Source organism: Oncorhynchus kisutch, unplaced genomic scaffold (genome assembly GCF_002021735.2).
Source record: "Oncorhynchus kisutch isolate 150728-3 unplaced genomic scaffold, Okis_V2 scaffold693, whole genome shotgun sequence".
Classification (NCBI taxonomy): Eukaryota; Metazoa; Chordata; class Actinopteri; order Salmoniformes; family Salmonidae; genus Oncorhynchus; species Oncorhynchus kisutch.
Genome location: NW_022262638.1, coordinates 243,265 through 262,233, shown reverse-complemented (window position 1 = coordinate 262,233; position 18,969 = coordinate 243,265). Strand labels below are relative to the sequence as shown.

General features: G+C 44.6%; 1 protein-coding gene across 1 annotated transcript in view; it reads left to right on the top strand.

Moving 5' to 3' along the window:
- LOC116361454 (uncharacterized) overlaps positions 1-18,411 on the top strand; it is a 216,211-nt gene extending 197,800 nt beyond the window's left edge. Inside the window, exon 3 of the mRNA XM_031815887.1 lies at positions 17,598-18,411. Coding sequence (XP_031671747.1) covers positions 17,598-17,968 — 371 coding nt within the window. The 3' untranslated portion in view covers positions 17,969-18,411. The remainder of the gene's footprint in view (positions 1-17,597) is intronic.
- The last annotated feature ends 558 nt before the right edge of the window (positions 18,412-18,969 follow it).

Sequence of the window (18,969 nt, the reverse complement as noted above, 5' to 3'; positions counted from 1 at the left end):
ACCCCCCCCCCCCCCACTATAGTGTGTATTTATAATGTAGATCCCCCCCCCCCAGTATAGTGTGTATTTATAATGTAGACACCCCCCCCCCCAGTATAGTGTGTATTTATAATGTAGAGACCCCCCCCCCCCCCAGTATAGTGTGTATTTATAATTTAGACCCCCCCCCTATAGTGTGTATTTATAATGTAGATCCCCCCCCAGTATAGTGTGTATTTATAAATGTAGAACCCCCCCCCACCGTATAGTGTTGTATTTATAATGTAACCCCCCCCCCCCCAGTAAAGTGGTGTATTTATAATGTAGACCCCCCCCCCCCCCAGTATAGTGTGTATTTATAATGTAGACCCCCCCCAGTATAGTGTGTATTTATAATGTAGACCCCCCCCCCCAGTATAGTGTGTATTTATAATGTAGATCCCCCCCCCCCAGTATAGTGTGTATTTATAATGTAGACCCCCCCCCCAGTATAGTGTGTATTTTATAATGTAGATCCCCCCCCCCCCCCAGTATAGTGTGTATTTATAATGTAGACCCCCCCCCCCAGTAATAGTGTGTATTTATAATGTAGACCCCCCCCCCCCCCAGTATAGTGTGTATTTATAATGTAGATCCCCCCCCCCCCCCAGTATAGTGTGTATTTATAATGTAGATCCCCCCCCCCCAGTATAGTGTGTATTTATAATGTAGATCCCCCCCCCCAGTATAGTGTGTGTATTTATAATGTAGACCCCCCCCCCCCCCCAGTATAGTGTTATTTATAATGTAGACCCCCCCCCCCAGTATAGTGTGTATTTATAATGTAGACCCCCCCCCCCCAGTATAGTGTGTATTTATAATGTAGATCCCCCCCCCCCAGTATAGTGTGTATTTATAATGTAGACCCCCCCCCCCCAGTATAGTGTGTATTTATAATGTAGACCCCCCCCCCCAGTATAGTGTGTATTTATAATGTAGACCCCCCCCCCCCCAGTATAGTGTGTATTTATAATGTAGACCCCCCCCCCCCCCCAGTATAGTGTGTATTTATAATGTAGACCCCCCCCCCCCCAGTATAGTGTGTCTTTATAAATGTAAGACCCCCCCCCCCCCAGTATAGTGGATATTTATAATGTTAGATCCCCCCCCCCCCCAGTATAGTGTGTATTTATAATGTAGGACCCCCCCCCCCCCCCAGTATATGGTGTATTTATAATGTAGATCCCCCCCCCCCCCCCCCCCCCCCAGTATAGTGTGTATTTATAATGTAGACCCCCCCCCCCCCAGTATAGTGTGTATTTATAATGTAGACCCCCCCCCCCACCCAGTATAGTGTGTATTGATAATGTAGATCTCTCTTCTCCCTCTGGCACCAGCATCTTGACACAACAGCCTTTGTTTGGTCACATCGGAGAGACAGGAGGTCAATCGGTGACTGTGCACATGTGTATTTGTGTGTATCTGCGTGTGTGTTCGTGTGTGTGTGTGTGTGTATCTGCGTGCGTGTGTGTGTATCTGCGTGCATGTGTGTTTGTGTGTATCTGCGTGTGTGTGTGTGTGTATATCTGTGTGTGTGTGCATGTGTTCGTGTGTGTGTGTGTATCTGCGTGCGTGTGTGTGTATCTGCGTGCGTGTGTGTGTGTGTGTACTCATCGTTGTGACTGGAGGTCAATGGGAGATTGCCATGTACGATGGTTAAAGACACACTGGTTCTAGACAGACAGCAGGCCTCCAATACACACCAATACATACCAATACATACCAATACATACTGATACGTACCAATACATACCAATACATACCAATACACACCAATACATACTGATACGTACCAATACATACTGATACGTACCAATACACACCAATACATACCAATACATACTGATACGTACCAATACATACCAATACATACCAATACATACTGATACGTACCAATACATACTGATACGTACCAATACATACCAATACACACCAATACATACTGATACGTACCAATACACACCAATACATACCAATACATACCAATACACACCAATACATACTGATACGTACCAATACATACTGATACGTACCAATACACACCAATACATACCAATACATACTGATACGTACCAATACATACCAATACATACTGATACGTACCAATACATACCAATACATACTGATACGTACCAATACACACCAATACATACCAATACATACTGATACGTACCAATACACACCAATACATACCAATACATACTGATACGTACCAATACATACTGATACGTACCAATACATACCAATACATACCAATACATACCAATACACACCAATACATACTGATACGTACCAATACACACCAATACATACCAATACATACTGATACATACCAATACATACCAATACGAACCAATACATACTGATACGTACCAATACACACTGATACGTACCAATACACACCAATACGTACCAATACATACTGATACGTACCAATACATACCAATACGTACCAATACATACTGATACGTACCAATACACACTGATACATACCAATACATACCAATACATACTGATACGTACCAATACACACTAATACATACCAATACATACTGATACACACTGATACGTACCAATACATACTGATACACCATAGTACCCTCCAAGCTCGTCATCAAGCTCGAGACCCTGGGTCTCGACCCTGCCCTGTGCAACTGGGTACTGGACTTCCTGACGGGCCGCCCCCAAGTGGTGAGGGTAGGCAACAACATCTCCTCCCCGCTGATCCTCAACACTGGGGCCCCACAAGGGTGCGTTCTGAGCCCTCTCCTGTACTCCCTGTTCACCCACGACTGCGTGGCCACGCACGCCTCCAACTCAATCATCAAGTTTGCGGACGACACAACAGTGGTAGGCTTGATTACCAACAACGACGAGACGGCCTACAGGGAGGAGGTGAGGGCCCTCGGAGTGTGGTGTCAGGAAAATAACCTCACACTCAACGTCAACAAAACTAAGGAGATGATTGTGGACTTCAGGAAACAGCAGAGGGAACACCCCCCCATCCACATCGATGGAACAGTAGTGGAGAGGGTAGCAAGTTTTAAGTTCCTCGGCATACACATCACAGACAAACTGAATTGGTCCACTCACACAGACAGCATCGTGAGGAAGGCGCAGCAGCGCCTCTTCAACCTCAGGAGGCTGAAGAAATTCGGCTTGTCACCAAAAGCACTCACAAACTTCTACAGATGCACAATCGAGAGCATCCTGGCGGGCTGTATCACCGCCTGGTATGGCAACTGCACCGCCCTCAACCGTAAGGCTCTCCAGAGGGTAGTGAGGTCTGCACAACGCATCACCGGGGGCAAACTACCTGCCCTCCAGGACACCTACACCACCCGATGCTACAGGAAGGCCATAAAGATCATCAAGGACATCAACCACCCGAGCCACTGTCTGTTCACCCCGCTGTCATCCAGAAGGCGAGGTCAGTACAGGTGCATCAAAGCTGGGACCGAGAGACTGAAAAACAGCTTCTATCTCAAGGCCATCAGACTGTTAAACAGCCACCACTAACATTGAGTGACTACTGCCAACACACTGTCAATGACACTGACTCAACTCCAGCCACTTTAATCATGGGAATTGATGGGAAATGATGTAAATATATCACTAGCCACTTTAAACAATGCTACCTTATATAATGTTACTTACCCTACATTATTCATCTCATATGCATACGTAGATACTGTACTCTATATCATCGACTGCATCCTTATGTAATACATGTATCACTAGCCACTTTAACTATGCCACTTGGTTTACATACTCATCTCATATGTATATACTGTACTCGATATCATCTACTGTATCTTGCCTATGCTGCTCTGTACCATCACTCATTCATATATCTTTATGTACATATTCTTTATCCCCTTACTCTGTGTATAAGACAGTAGTTTTTTTTGGAATTGTTAGTTAGATTACTTGTTCGTTATTACTGCATTGTCGGAACTAGAAGCACAAGCATTTCGCTACACTCGCATTAACATCTGCTAACCATGTGTATGTGACAAATACATGTGATTTGATTTGATTTGATACGTACCAATACATACTGGTACGTACCAATACGTACCAATACATACCAATACATACTGATACGTACCAATACACACCAATACATACCAATACATACTGATACGTACCGATACACACCAATACATACTGATACGTACCAATACACACCAATACATACCAATACACACCAATACGTACCAATACATACTGATACGTACCAATACACACCAATACATACCAATACATACTGATACGTACCAATACACACCAATACATACTGATACATACTGATACGTACCAAAACACACCAATACATACCAATACACTCCAATACGTACCAATACATACCAATACATACTGATACGTACCAATACACACCAATACATACTGATACGTACCAATACATACCAATACACACCAATACACACCAATACATACTGATACGTACCAATACACACCAATACATACTGATACATACTGACACGTACCAATACACACCAATACATACCAATACACTCCAATACGTACCAATACATACCAATACATACTGATACGTACCAATACACACCAATACATACTGATACGTACCAATACATACCAATACATACTGATACGTACCAATACATACCAATACATACCAATACATACTGATACATACCAATACGCACCAATACGTATAGTAAATCCTCTCTGATGGACTGGCGTTGTTCCTGTACCAGTCTGACTGTGGACTGTTGCCCTCGATTCGTTTTGTCCTCACTCTGCTACAGAGAGTTCAGTTTCACTTCTGGGTTTGTTGACGATATTCATAGGCAGTGTCAGCTTCTCACACCTGGAAAATAATCCTGCAACAACAGGAAACACGATTTATAGTTTGGGTTGTAATATATCGATATTTTAGAAGTGATGGATACCTTTTTTGGTTTAAGGGGCAAATCAAGTCTGATAATTTAAAGTGTAAATTACAAACTTTAGACGCCTTTTTAAACCTCGAATACACTTCACAGTTTTTTTTTTTTGCAACGACAAGGGTGATCGAATTAAGATCCTACATCTGTTCATTCATTTGACTGTCCTGGACGTTATAGAGAGGCTTCAGTACCTCTACTTCATTAAGGCTCAGAGTCTGAGACTATATGATTCACTTGGCCTGGCCTTGTCTAAATCAGGCCTACATCCAATATGTATCCTCAATGGGAACCTGTTCCATGTATACTGTTGACAATATGATTCCCTTTATATTTGATATGTCCTTGTCTAAATCAGGCCTACATCCAACATATATCCTCAATGGGAGCCTATATAGTCCACTACTACCCTATGGGTCCTGGTCTAATGTAGTGCACTAAATGGGGGAAAGGGTGTAGTTTGTCACAGACAATGGAGACCAGATGGCAGTTGTTCCTCGGATGTGATGTCTCAATCACACCTTGGCTTTGTCACAAATTGCAGTCTATTTCCCTATATAGTGCACTGCTTGGAACCAGAGGCCCATAAGGATGGATCTAGGGGGTTGCATTTTTTTGGGACACAGGGGATGACTCAATCAGGCCTTGTTTTGGGTGCCAAGCACCTTGACAGCAGGTCGCTATAGCCGGTGAGATGAAGAGTGGAAATTGTCCCGTGCCCATGTGGAGATTCTGATTGGCTCTCCCGTGTGACTCTCCTCCAATCTACATGGTAATGGAGAGGCTATACACCGGAGGAATAGAAACGCTCAATTTACATCTGATTAACGGACGAAACTGAGAGGCTCCGTCTTGACGCTCAAATGGCACCGTGCTCCCTACGTAGTGCACTACTTCGGACCAGAGGCCTATAGAACCATATTCCCTACATAGTGCACTACTTCGGACCAGAGCCCTATAAAACCATATTCCGTACGTAGTGCACTACTTCGGACCAGAGCCCTATAGAACCATATTCCCTACGTAGTGCACTACTTTGGATGAGAGCCCTATAGAACCATATTCCCTACGTAGTGCACTACTTTGTACCAGAGCCCTATAGAAGCCTATTCCCTACATAGTGCACTACTTTGGACCAGAGCCCTATAGAACCCTATTCCCTATATAGTGCACTACTTTGGACCAGAGCCCTATAGAACCATATTCCCTACGTAGTGCACTACTTTAGACCAGAGCCCTATAGAACCATATTCCCTACGTAGTGCACTACTTCAGACCAGAGCCCTATAGAACCATATTCCCTACGTAGTGCACTACTTTGGACCAGAACCCCGAAGAACCATATTCCCTACATAGTGCACTACTTCGGACCAGAGCCCTATAGAACCTTATTCCCTACGTAGTGCACTACTTTGGACCAGAGCCCTGAAGAACCATATTCCCTACATAGTGCACTACTTTGGACCAGAGCCTTATAGAACAATATTCCCTACGTAGTGCACTACTTTGGACCAGAGCCTTATAGAACAATATTCCCTACGTAGTGCACTACTTTGGACCAGAGCCCTATAGAACAATATTCCCTACGTAGTGCACTACTTTGGACCAGAGCCCTATAGAACAATATTCCCTACGTAGTGCACTACTTTGGACCAGAGCCCTATAGAACCCTATTCCCTATATAGTGCACTACTTTAGACCAGAGCCCTATAGAACCCTATTCCCTATATAGTGCACTACTTTGGACCAGAGCCCTATAGAACCCTATTCCCTATATAGTGCACTACTTTGGACCAGAGCCCTATAGAACCCTATTCCCTATGTAGTGCACTACTTTAGACCAGAGCCCTATAGTATACTACTACATAGTGAATAGGGTGTCATTTAGGAAACATGGTAAGGAAACAGAACATGATGACTGTTTGGTGAGGAAACCGTTGATGTGGTAACAGACTTGTATTTAAAGAAGAAAGGTACCATTAAGTTGGTCTTATATCTGTGTACTGACGCAGTACATTCATAGATATACAATCTAACGATTTGTCCTCCCCCTTCAAGTCAATAACCTCGTAATGGGTGGACTGGCGGCCATTGAGGGTGTACCCAATAGGAGCGAAACAGGAAGTAAAAGCAGGAAGTGTATCCTTCAATCTGTAGCGTGATTTTTTATTTATTTTTTAAAGTCAACTCAACTGACGTTACAAACAATATTGCTAGATACCATTTCTCTGATGTCATTATTGTCAGGCTACATATTCCTGTTATGTATGCTAGTCCACTTACCAACGAACTAGCCAGTCATGCCATGAAAATAGCTAGTACACGTTAGTTAGCGTGCTAACGTGATGTTAGATGGTACCGAATGTAAGGATAAATGGTATTATCCTGATTATCAAAGATAGCATCTATACATGAAACATCAATATATGATACAAATCCCACTCCCACTTCCATCCCTATTCCCATACCCAACCTTATTCCCATTTACACACACACTTCCATTCCCACTCCCATTCCCACTCCCACTCCCACTCCCACTCCCACTCCCACTCCCACTCCCACTCCCACTCCCATTCCCATTCCCACTCCCACTCCCACTTCCATCCCTATTCCCATACCCAACCTTATTCCCATTTACACTCCCACTCCCATTCCCATTCCCACTCCCACTTCCATCTCTATTCCCATTCCCATTCCCACTTCCATCCCTATTCCCATACCCAACCTTATTCCCATTTACACTCCCACTCCCACTCCCACTCCCATTCCCATTCCCATTCCCACTCCCACTTCCATCCCTATTCCCATACCCAACCTTATTCCCTTTACACTCCCACTCCCATCCCTATCCCATTCCCATTCCCATTCCCACTTCCATCCCTATTCCCATTCCCACTCCCACTTCCATCCCTATTCCCATTCCCACTCCCACTCCCATTCCCATTCCATTCCCACTCCCACTTCCATCCCTATTCCCACTCCCATGTTCATCCCTATTCCCATTTCCACTTTCATTCCCATTCCAATTCCCACTCCCACTCCCATGCTCACTACCATTCCCACTACCATTCCCACTCCCACTTCCCATTCCCATTCTCACTCACACTCCGATTCCCACTCCTATGCTCACTACCATTCACACTACCATTCCCACTCCCACTCCCACTATCATGCACACTAACAATCCCATTCCCATTACCATTCCCACTCCACTTCCATCCCTATTTCCATTCCCATCCCTATTCCCATTCCCACTTCCTTTCCCACTTCCACTACCATGCGCACTATCATTCCCACTCCCATTCCCACTTCCACTACCATGCACACCACCATTCCCACTCCCATTCCCACTTCCACTACCATGCACACTATCATTCCCAATCCCATTCCCACTCCCATTCCCACTTCCACTACCATGCACACTGTCATTCCCAATCCCAATCCCATTCCCAATCCCACTCCACTTCCATCCCTATTCCCATTCCCATTCCACCTCCCACTACCATGCACACTACCAGTCCCACTCCCATTCCCACTTCTATTCCCACTCCCATTCCCACTCCTATTCCCACTCCCATTCCCACTCCTATTCCAATTCCCATTCCCATTCCAACTCCCACTCCCACTCCACTTCCATCCCTATTCCCATTCCCATCAATATTCCCATTCCAACATACATTCCCACTTTCACTACCATGCACACTATCATTCCCACTCCCATTCCCATTCCTACTTCCATCCCTATTCTCAAACCCATTCCCACTACCATGCACACTATCATTCCCACTCCATTTCCCACTCCTATTCAAATTCCCATCCCTATTCCCATTCCCACATAAATTCCCACTTCCACTACCATTCCCACTAACTTTCCCATTCCCACTCCCACTCCCATTCCCACTCCCACTCCACTTCCATCCATATTCTCATTCCCATCCCTATTCCCATTCCCACTTCCATTCCCACTTCCACTACCATGCACACTACCATTCCCACTCCCACTCCCATTCCCACTCCCACTCTCATTCCCACTATCATTCCCACTCCCACTCCCATTCCAATTCCCATTCCCATTCCCAATCCCACTCCCACTACCACTACCACTACCACTCCCACTACCATGCACACTCCCATTCCCACTCACACTCCCATTCCCATTCCCACTATCAATCCCACTCACTCCCATTCCCACTACCAATCCCACTCACTCCCATTCCCACTACCAATCCCACTCACTCCCATTCCCACTACCATTCCCACTCCCACTACCACTCCCATTCCCACTTCCACTCCCACTACCATTCCCATTCCCATTTCCACTCCCACTTCCACTCCCACTCCCATTCCCAGTCTGCCATTTACCTCACTCACTCCTCAGCTCACTCCTGTCTTCCTCTCTCTCCAAATCTCATTTTGGGAAATTAATCTTCCTGTCACCCTCTCTAATCGCCCCCCCGTCCCCTCTCCTCTTCCTACCCCTCCTGCTATTCCTCATGTCACCATGATAATGTGTCGCTCTGCCAGGCTTCTCACGAGCTCATTATCTAGAGTTATTGGGACGGACTCCTACCCTACACGGAGTGGAGGAGAGGGAGAGTGGGGGAAAAGGAGAGACAGGAGGGAAGGGGAGGGGGAGGGGGGGAGAGGGGAGGAGGAGAGAGGAGGGGGAAGGGGGGAGAGGGAAGGGAGGAGAGAGGAGGGGGGAGGGAGGAGAGAGTAGGGGAAGGGGGGAAGGAGAGAGGAGGGGAAGGGGGAGACAAGAGGAGAACAGAGGAGAGGAGAGAAGGGGAGATGAGTGACTCCCATTGTGACTCCCGTCATCTTATTTCAGTCCTTTCTATGGCCCCATAACAATCTGGACATGGAAAATGATTTCGGATGGTTTAAAGGGTCTGGAATCACTATGTTTAAAGCCAAGGGCTCCCAGAACGTTGATGGGGCAAGGCGACATGTTGTTATTAAAGACACAAAAGGCTGGCAACAACGACATCAATTCACGCTGTCCTCGGCATGAATGACCCTGAAGGGTTCCACAGCTGCTTCTGCCATACTTCCTTCCATTCTTCCCCCTGCCAATGTCTCACAGACAAGGGCCTTCCCATTTTTGTATCCTTTATGATAAAAGACAGTAATCAAATTTGGCTGAGTAGCTAGAGGAGGCTAGAGATGATGGGAGAAAAGAGGAGGGAGAGAAGAGGAGGCTAGAGAAGAACAGGGGCTAGAAAAGAAGAGGAGGGAGAGAAGAAGAGGAGGGAGAGAAGAAGAAGAGGGAAAGAAGAAGAGGAGGGAGAGAAGAAGAGGAGGGAGAGAAGAAAAGGAGGGAGAGAAGAAGAGTAGTGAGAGAAGAAGAGGAGGGAGAGAAGAAGAGGAAGGAAAGAAGAAGAGGGGGGAGAGAAGAAGAGGAGGGAGAGTAGAAGAAGAGGGAAAGAAGAAGAGGAGGGAGAGAAGAAGAAGAGGGAAAGAAGAAGAGGAGGGAGAGAAGAAGAGGAGGGAGAGTAGAAGAAGAGGGAAAGAAGAAGAGGAGGGAGAGAAGAAGAGGAGGGAGAGAAGAAAAGGAGGGAGAGAAGAAGAGAGAAAGAAGAAGAGGAGGGAGAGAAGAAGAAGAGGGAAAGAAGAAGAGGAGGGAGAGAAGAAGAGGAGGGAGAGAAGAAAAGGAGGGAGAGAAGAAGAGGGAAAGAAGAAGACGAGGGAGAGAAGAAGAAGAGGGAAAGAAGAAGAGGAGGGAGAGAAGAAGAGGAGGGAGAGAAGAAAAGGAGGGAGAGAAGAAGAGTAGTGAGAGAAGAAGACGAGGGAGAGAAGAAGAGGAAGGAAAGAAGAAGAGGGGGGAGAGAAGAAGAGGAGGGAGAGTAGAAGAAGAGGGAAAGAAGAAGAGGAGGGAGAGAAGAAGACGAGGGAGAGAAGAAGAAGAGGGAAAGAAGAAGAGGAGGGAGAGAAGAAGAGGAGGGAAAGAAGAAGAGTAGTGAGAGAAGAAGAGGAGGGAGAGAAGAAGGGTAGTGAGAGAAGAAGAGGAGTGAGAGAAGAAGAAGAGGAGGGAGAGGGATGGATTAAATTAACATTGATTATTGGCAGTCCTATGAGGTTTGATTGAAAGAGCAGCATGGATGGCAGGCTTTGTAAATGTACTGTTATTTGTTTAACTAGTGGTTATATGTGGCTCTGAAGGGTGACTGATGATAGCATACAGTATTCAACTGGTTAAATGACAACTCAAACAGCTAAACTGAGTGTTGTCAAGGAGGTGGACATTTGAAGGAAAACGTCCATTGGCTGCCACGTGTCAGTTACTTGGTACTATAGGAACTTGGAAGCATAGTGAGTGGCAAATCATTTGTAAAAAAAACTAGAGAAGAGTAGTGGCCCAAGGCAACTTCCCTGAGGGACACCACACGGTACATATCTGATGGTAGAGAAGCTTCCATTGACGAACATTCTCTGGGTTCTTTGGATAAATATTTCTCCAACCATGTGATGAAAAGCCACAGCATGTGAGTTCTTCATTAACAATGTATTATCAATAACATTCATTCTGAAACATAACAATGCAGCTCCAACTATCATCTTATTATCCATTTGTTTTAAACCAATCATCAGTCATCTAAGTCAGTGCAGTACAAATTGAGTGCCTTTCTCAATATGCATACTGAAAGTCAGTAGTTAAACTTGATCTCTGATAATGAGCATTGTATTTGTTCAAACAACATTTTCGCCGAAGGTTTACTAAGAACAGGCAGCAAACTGATTGGGAGGCCGTTAAGAGCCAGCAAAGGGTGCTTTACAATTTATAGACGGTGGAATTACTTTGGCTTTCTTCCACACCTTCGGATTCCTCCGTTAGGATTTGGTTATTAAAGATACAGAAAATATTATATTGAATGTTAAACATCATCATTGTCTCTTCTGATATATGATCAATAACCATTAATACATTCACACAGACTCAAACATGTACATGTAAAACAACACAACCACACGTATCTTTAAACACTCTGTGTGTGGCTTGATTGGGCTGTAGTGGTTGATTGGGCTGTAGTGGTTGATTGGGCTGTAGTGGTTGATTGGGATGTAGTGGTTGATTGGGCTGTGGTGGTTGATTGGGCTGTAGTGGTTGATTGGGATGTAGTGGTTGATTGGGATGTGGTGGTTGATTGGGATGTGGTGGTTGATTGGGATGTAGTGGTTGATTGGGCTGTAGTGGTTGATTGGGCTGTAGTGGTTGATTGGGATGTAGTGGTGATTGGGGCTGTAGTGGTTGATTGGGGCTGTAGTGGTTGATTGGGATGTAGTGTTGATTGGGCTGTAGTGGTTGATTGGGCTGTAGTGGTTGATTGGGCTGTAGTGGTTGATGGGGCTGTAGTGGTTGATTGGGATGTAGTGGTTGATTGGCTGTAGTGGTTGATTGGGGATGTAGTGGTTGATTGGGCTGTAGTGGGTTGATTGGGCTGTAGTGGTTGATTGGGCTGTAGTGGTTGATTGGGATGTAGTGGTTGATTGGGCTGTAGTGGTTGATTGGGCCTGTAGTGGTTGATTGGGGCTGTAGTGGTTGATTGGGCTGTAGTGGTTGATTGGGCTGTAGTGGTTGATTGGGCTGTAATGGTTGTTTGGGGGCTGTAGTGGTTGATTGGGCTGTAGTGGTTGATTGGGCTGTAGTGGTTGATTGGGGATGTAGTGGTTGATTGGCTGTAGTGGTTGATTGGGCTGTAGTGGTTTGGCTGTAGTGGTGGGTAGTGGTTTGATTGGGATGTAGTGGTTGATTGGGCTGTAGTGGTTGATTGGGCTGTAGTGGTTGATTGGGATGTAGTGGTTGATTGGGCTGTAGTGGTTGATTGGGCTGTAGTGGTTGATTGGGCTGTAGTGGTTGATTGGGCTGTAGTGGTTGATTGGGCTGTGGTGGTTGATTGGGCTGTAGTGGTTGATTGGGATGTAGTGGTTGATTGGGCTGTAGTGGTTGATTGGGCTGTAGTGGTTGATTGGGCTGTAGTGGTTGATTGGGCTGTAGTGGTTGATTATTAATTGATTGGGCTGTAGTGGTTGATTGGGCTGTAGTGGTTGATTGGGCTGTAGTGGTTGATTGGGCTGTAGTGGTTGATTGGGCTGTAGTGGTTGATTGGGCTGTAGTGGTTGATTGGGCTGTGGTGGTTGATTGGGATGTAGTGGTTGATTGGGCTGTAGTGGTTGATTGGGCTGTAATGGTTGATTGGGCTGTAGTTCAGTGGAAATGGATGGCTGTCACTGGATCACCTGTCTGGACTGAGGGAAAGATCACCTGTCTGGACTGAGTGACAGATCACCTGTCTGGACTGATGGACAGATCACCTGTCTGGACTGAGGGATGGATGATGTGTCTGGACTGAGGAATGGATGATGTGTCTGGACTGAGGAATGGATGATGTGTCTGGACTGAGGGATGGATGGAGTGTCTGGACTGATGGAATGGATGATGTGTCTGGACTGAGGGATGGATGGAGTATCTGGACTGATGGAATGGATGATGTGTCTGGACTGAGGGATGGATGGAGTATCTGGACTGATGAATGGAAGATGTGTCTGGACTGAGGAATGGATGATGTGTCTGGACTGAGGGATGGATGGAGTGTCTGGACTGATGGAATGGATGATGTGTCTGGACTGATGGATGGATGGAGTATCTGGACTGATGGATGGATGATGTGTCTGGACTGATGGATGGATGGAGTGTCTGTGCTGAGGGTTGGGGCTCCATGGACCAGTGGGCTCTGGGACCATCAAAGGGGTCATCTATTAGGAGGATTAAACAAGGTATGTGTGATGAAACAGAGCTAGAAATCCAAGGAAACTGATGATGAACATTACAACTTGATGTACAGTGCAGTAGAAAGGAGGGAAGAGTGAAGGTCTGGACAATTTTGGCTAGGTGGTTTTTAGGCTGTAGTTCCTCAAATAAGTGATGGAGCTACCCTTACACAGAATATTGACAATGAGGTTGAATGAGGTTTGAATGCCAACCTTTGGTGAATATTCTTGTGTCATCTCGAAAAGATTTTAAGATATTACCTAGAGCATTTTCTGTTGTCGCCAGCAACTGTGTATCTTTGGTAGCTAATAAGTGTCACGGATCAGTCCGGAACTGTGTCATTGCGTACACCTGGTCCCCATTCCCACTGATTGCGTTTGTATAAATGTGCCCTTTGTTTCAGACTTGGGCTGTCGATTAGTGTTACAATGTCCGTCGGTCGTGTGAGTACATTAGCCTTGTTGTTTTGGGCTTTCGTGCCCTTGTGGATTGCGCAGACGATTACGGGTCTCGTCCCGTGTGTTAATCATTGTGTGTTATTTATTTGAGGTACTCCTTGCTCTTTTGTTTACGTTTCAAGCCCTGTGTTTTGTGTTGGGTCTTCGTCCCCTTTGCCTTTACATGGAACGCTGTCATTTGGGCTGAAAAAAAACCAAACTATTACGCATTCCTGCGCCTGTCCCTGTCGAATTATTCATACCAACGTGACAATAAGGCTGAAGGGATTTACCCAACCCTTCGTAAATATGGCCTGAGTCCCGAATGGCACCCTATTCCCTATGTAGTGCACTACTTTTGACCAGATCCCTATAGAACCCTATTCCCTATGTAGTGCACTACTTTTGACCAGATCCCTATAGAACACTATTCCCTATGTAGTGCACTACTTTTGACCAGGGCCCTATGGCACCCTATTCCCTACATATAGTGCACTACTTTAGCCCAGAGCCCTATAGAACCCTATTCCCTATGTAGTGCACTACTTTTGACCAGAGCCCTATAGAACCCTATTTCCTATGTAGTGCACTACTTTTGACCAGAGCCCTATAGAACCCTATTCCCTATATAGTACACTACTTTAGACCAGAGCCCTATAGAACCCTATTCCCTATGTAGTGCACTACTTTTGACCAGAGCCCTATAGAACCCTATTCCCTATGTAATGCACTACTTTTGACCAGAGCCCTATAGAACCCTATTCCCTATGTAGTGCACTACTTTTGACCAGAGCCCTATAGAACCCTATTCCCTATGTAGTGCACTACTTTTGACCAGAACCCTATAGAACCCTATTCCCTATGTAGTGCACTACTTTTGACCAGAGCCCTATAGAACCCTATTCCCTATATAGTACACTACTTTAGACCAGAGCCCTATAGAACCCTATTCCCTATGTAGTGCACTACTTTTGACCAGAGCCCTATAGAACCCTATTCCCTATGTAGTGCACTACTTTAGACCAGGGCCCTATAGAACCCTATTCCCTATATAGTACACTACTTTAGACCAGAGCCCTATAGAACCCTATTCCCTATGTAGTGCACTACTTTTGACCAGGGCCCTATAGAACCCTATTCCCTATGTAGTGCACTACTTTAGACCAGGGCCCTATAGAACCCTATTCCCTATGTAGTGCACTACTTTTGACCAGGGCCCTATGGCACCCTATTCCCTTTGTAGTGCACTACTTTAGACCAGGGCCCTATAGAACCCTATTCCCTATATAGTACACTACTTTAGACCAGAGCCCTATAGAACCCTATTCCCTATGTAGTGCACTACTTTTGACCAGGGCCCTATGGCACCCTATTCCCTATGTAGTGCACTTCTTTAGACCAGGGCGCACAATATAGGGAATAGGGAACCATTTGAGGCAGAAGCTACATTTACCATCTTTAAAAGGATAACGGAGATATCAAGATGTTGTAGATACTAGTTTGTAACTCCTCTATGTTCCTGCTCTGTCCAACCAAAGTTAGTGACATCAGTTAGTCTATCTCTGTCCCAAGAAGATAATTTATTCATTTCCGTCCTCCTGCCAAGTCATGTGGCATCTGTCTCAAGGGTGATTCTGAACTAAGTGAAGACAATACCTTCTGTACTGATGCCAGACATGGCATTTAGAAAACATCTTCCATTTAAGGCACAACAAGACATATGCATATTTCAGCTTCTTATTTTGGCTTCCAAAAGTACCATTTCTATTGGCAGAATTTTGAATGATCTTTAACATTTTAGTATTTCAAAGGGAATGATATATTCTGTTCTGCCGTTGTTGTGTTTTTTTTTTGGTAGTGGTTGTTGTGGTAGAGTTTCAGTGTAGAAATAGGTGATTTTTCTGTCGATTTCACATATGTCTGTTGTGGTAGAGTTTCAATGAAGAAACATTTGATTTTCTATCCATTTCACATGTGTCTGTTGTTGTAGAGTTTCAGTGAAGAAACAGTTGATTTTCTATCCATTTCACACGTGTCTGTTGTGGTAGAGTTTCAGTGAAGAAACAGGTGATTTTCTATCCATTTCACATATGTCTGTTGTGGTAGAGTTTCAGTGTAGAAACAGGTGATTTTCTATCCATTTCACATATGTCTGTTGTGGTAGAGTTTCAGTGTAGAAACAGGTGATTTTTCTATCCATTTCACATATGTCTGTTGTGGTAGGGTTTCAGTGAAGAAACAGTTTAATATTCTGTCCACCTCACACATTTCTTATCCCAGGAGAAGCCTGTTGAGTAAAACCCTGCATTGTTACCTCCTTTCGCTTTGTTCCACTTGACGTTTCTCCCACCTTCTCAACGTGAAATTTGAAGCTAAACTGACTTTAAGGAACAGTTCACAACCTTTTTAAATATTGACTTTTATAACAAGTCTTTTTGCTAGTTAATTAATAAGCAATGTGCCCGGTCTTCAGAAGCTGCTCTTTGTTTGTGCAGAACATAAATTAACACTTGCTCACAAGGCCTCGGGTATGAATTATATATGAGGTCGGCAACAACTAGCGCTAATGGTGTCGTGCCGCGTTTTACACAATTAGGTTTTGCGGGAGCTAAACATGTTGATTTGATCTAAAAGCGTTTTATGAGTTGAGTGGATTAGAAAGCGTATAAGATTTCAAGAGGCATGTCTCCCGAGCCTGAAGGACAGAAATTATGTGACAGATGGAGAAGGTTGTAGTAGTTCTACAACGACACAATATTAAATATTCAACTTTGTTTACAAGACTAATAGATATTATTTCTGTCATTAGTTACGGTCACTGTATAGCACCTGTATAGTACTATCAGTATTACCTTGTTATATCTCTGTAGTACTGACAGTATTACCTTGTTATATCTCTGTAGTACTGACAGTATTACCTTGTTATATCTCTGTAGTACTATCAGTATTACCTTGTTATATCTCTGTAGTACTATCAGTATTACCTTGTTATATCTCTGTAGTACTAACAGTATTACCTTGTTATGTTTCTGTAGTACTGACAGTATTACCTTGTTATATCTCTGTAGTAGTATCAGTATTACCTTGTTATATCTCTGTAGTACTATCAGTATTACCTTGTTATATCTCTGTAGTACTAACAGTATTACCTTGTTATGTTTCTGTAGTACTGACAGTATTACCTTGTTATATCTCTGTAGTAGTATCAGTATTACCTTGCTATATCTCTGTAGTACTATCAGTATTACCTTGTTATATCTCTGTAGTACTATCAGTATTACCTTGTTATATCTCTGTAGTACTATCAGTATTACCTTGTTATATCTCTGTAGTAGTAATGTTCTGGTTGTTCTGGTTCTGGAGACAGAGGGGTAGGCGGAGCTACAGAAACGTAACACTAACATGGAGTGTCCTGTTCTTCTTCTCTCTGTGTCTCTCTAGATGGCCCCCTGGGACCCAGAGGCCTAGTGGAAGCTACAGAGATGTGTACCCAGGAGTGTTTGGTGCTTGGCCACTCTGACAACTGCTGGATGCCCCCTACCCTCGGCTCCTACAGCCAGCCCAAGTCTCCAGTGTCCAACTTCGCCACCCAGAAAGAGTGGGCCAAAGAGAAACTGCTCAACGGCCATACTACGTTGACCCGGACCTGGAAGAACGATAGTGGGCGGGACCAGTTTTGTGACAAGAAGCAATTTGGCAGCGGGGAGGGACACTTCAGCAGCAGTGGCCACATGCCTGACATCCCATTGGCTAGTTTGAAATCCTACCAGCCTACCACTGGCCCAGACTCTTCGAAGGAACACCAGCTATAAAAGGAGTTCTGATTGGAGGCAGCCAATCTAAACAGGGCTGCGATTGGATAATCTGAACAGGACAGATGACGCAAGTTTCAATCGTTTTTTTCCAGTTTTTTCTTTCTTGTTCGTACTATTTGATTGAAGTCGATGCTGTGTGATAGTTACCTGTACTACGTAGGCCACTAGACTAGTACTGATGCACTCTACAATTCAACTTTTTGGCGTTGGATGGATAGATGGATAGATGGCGCAACAGAACGTCTCTTGGGATTCCCTTTTGATGGACGAAGCCCCGCCCCCATAAACAAAACATTTCCTCATCACTCTGATGGCTGGAAAAAAGGGCGGTCGAATCCACCTGGGAAACAGGAAGAACACGATCCAGGCCACCTGGGAAACAGGAAGAACACGATCCAGGCCACCTGGGAAACAGGAAGAACACGATCCAGGCCACCTGGGAAAAAACAGAAGAATACCTTAAACAGAAATTCATATACTCAACAGAAAATGAAAAAAAATGATCAACAATATTATGTCTGACCAATATATTCCAATATTGTGACGTGGTTGTTATTGAGTTTGTTTGGGACTATATCAATCTACACAATCAAAGAAAAACGTGCAAAATGGTACCCTATTACCTATTTAGTGCACTACTTTTAACCAAGGTCCTAGGGCTTTGGTCAAAAGTAGTGCACTACATAGGGGAATAGGGTGCGATTTGGGACGTAATTAACCCCCCCCCCCCCCCCCCCCACATACAAACACAATTCCAGTATAGGATGGCGTGCGTCGTTCTGATTGATAACACTGTTAGTGAACACTTGTCTAGTCTGTCAGTAGTCTGTGTGTTTTGTAAATAGGACGTGTGACACTAACCCAGTTGATGTAATACTGCCATGGATCTAGAACTCCCCTTATGACATCACATGGATCTAGAACTCCCCTTATGACATCACATGGATCTAGAACTCTCCTTATGACATCACATGGATCTAGAACTCCCCTTATGACAT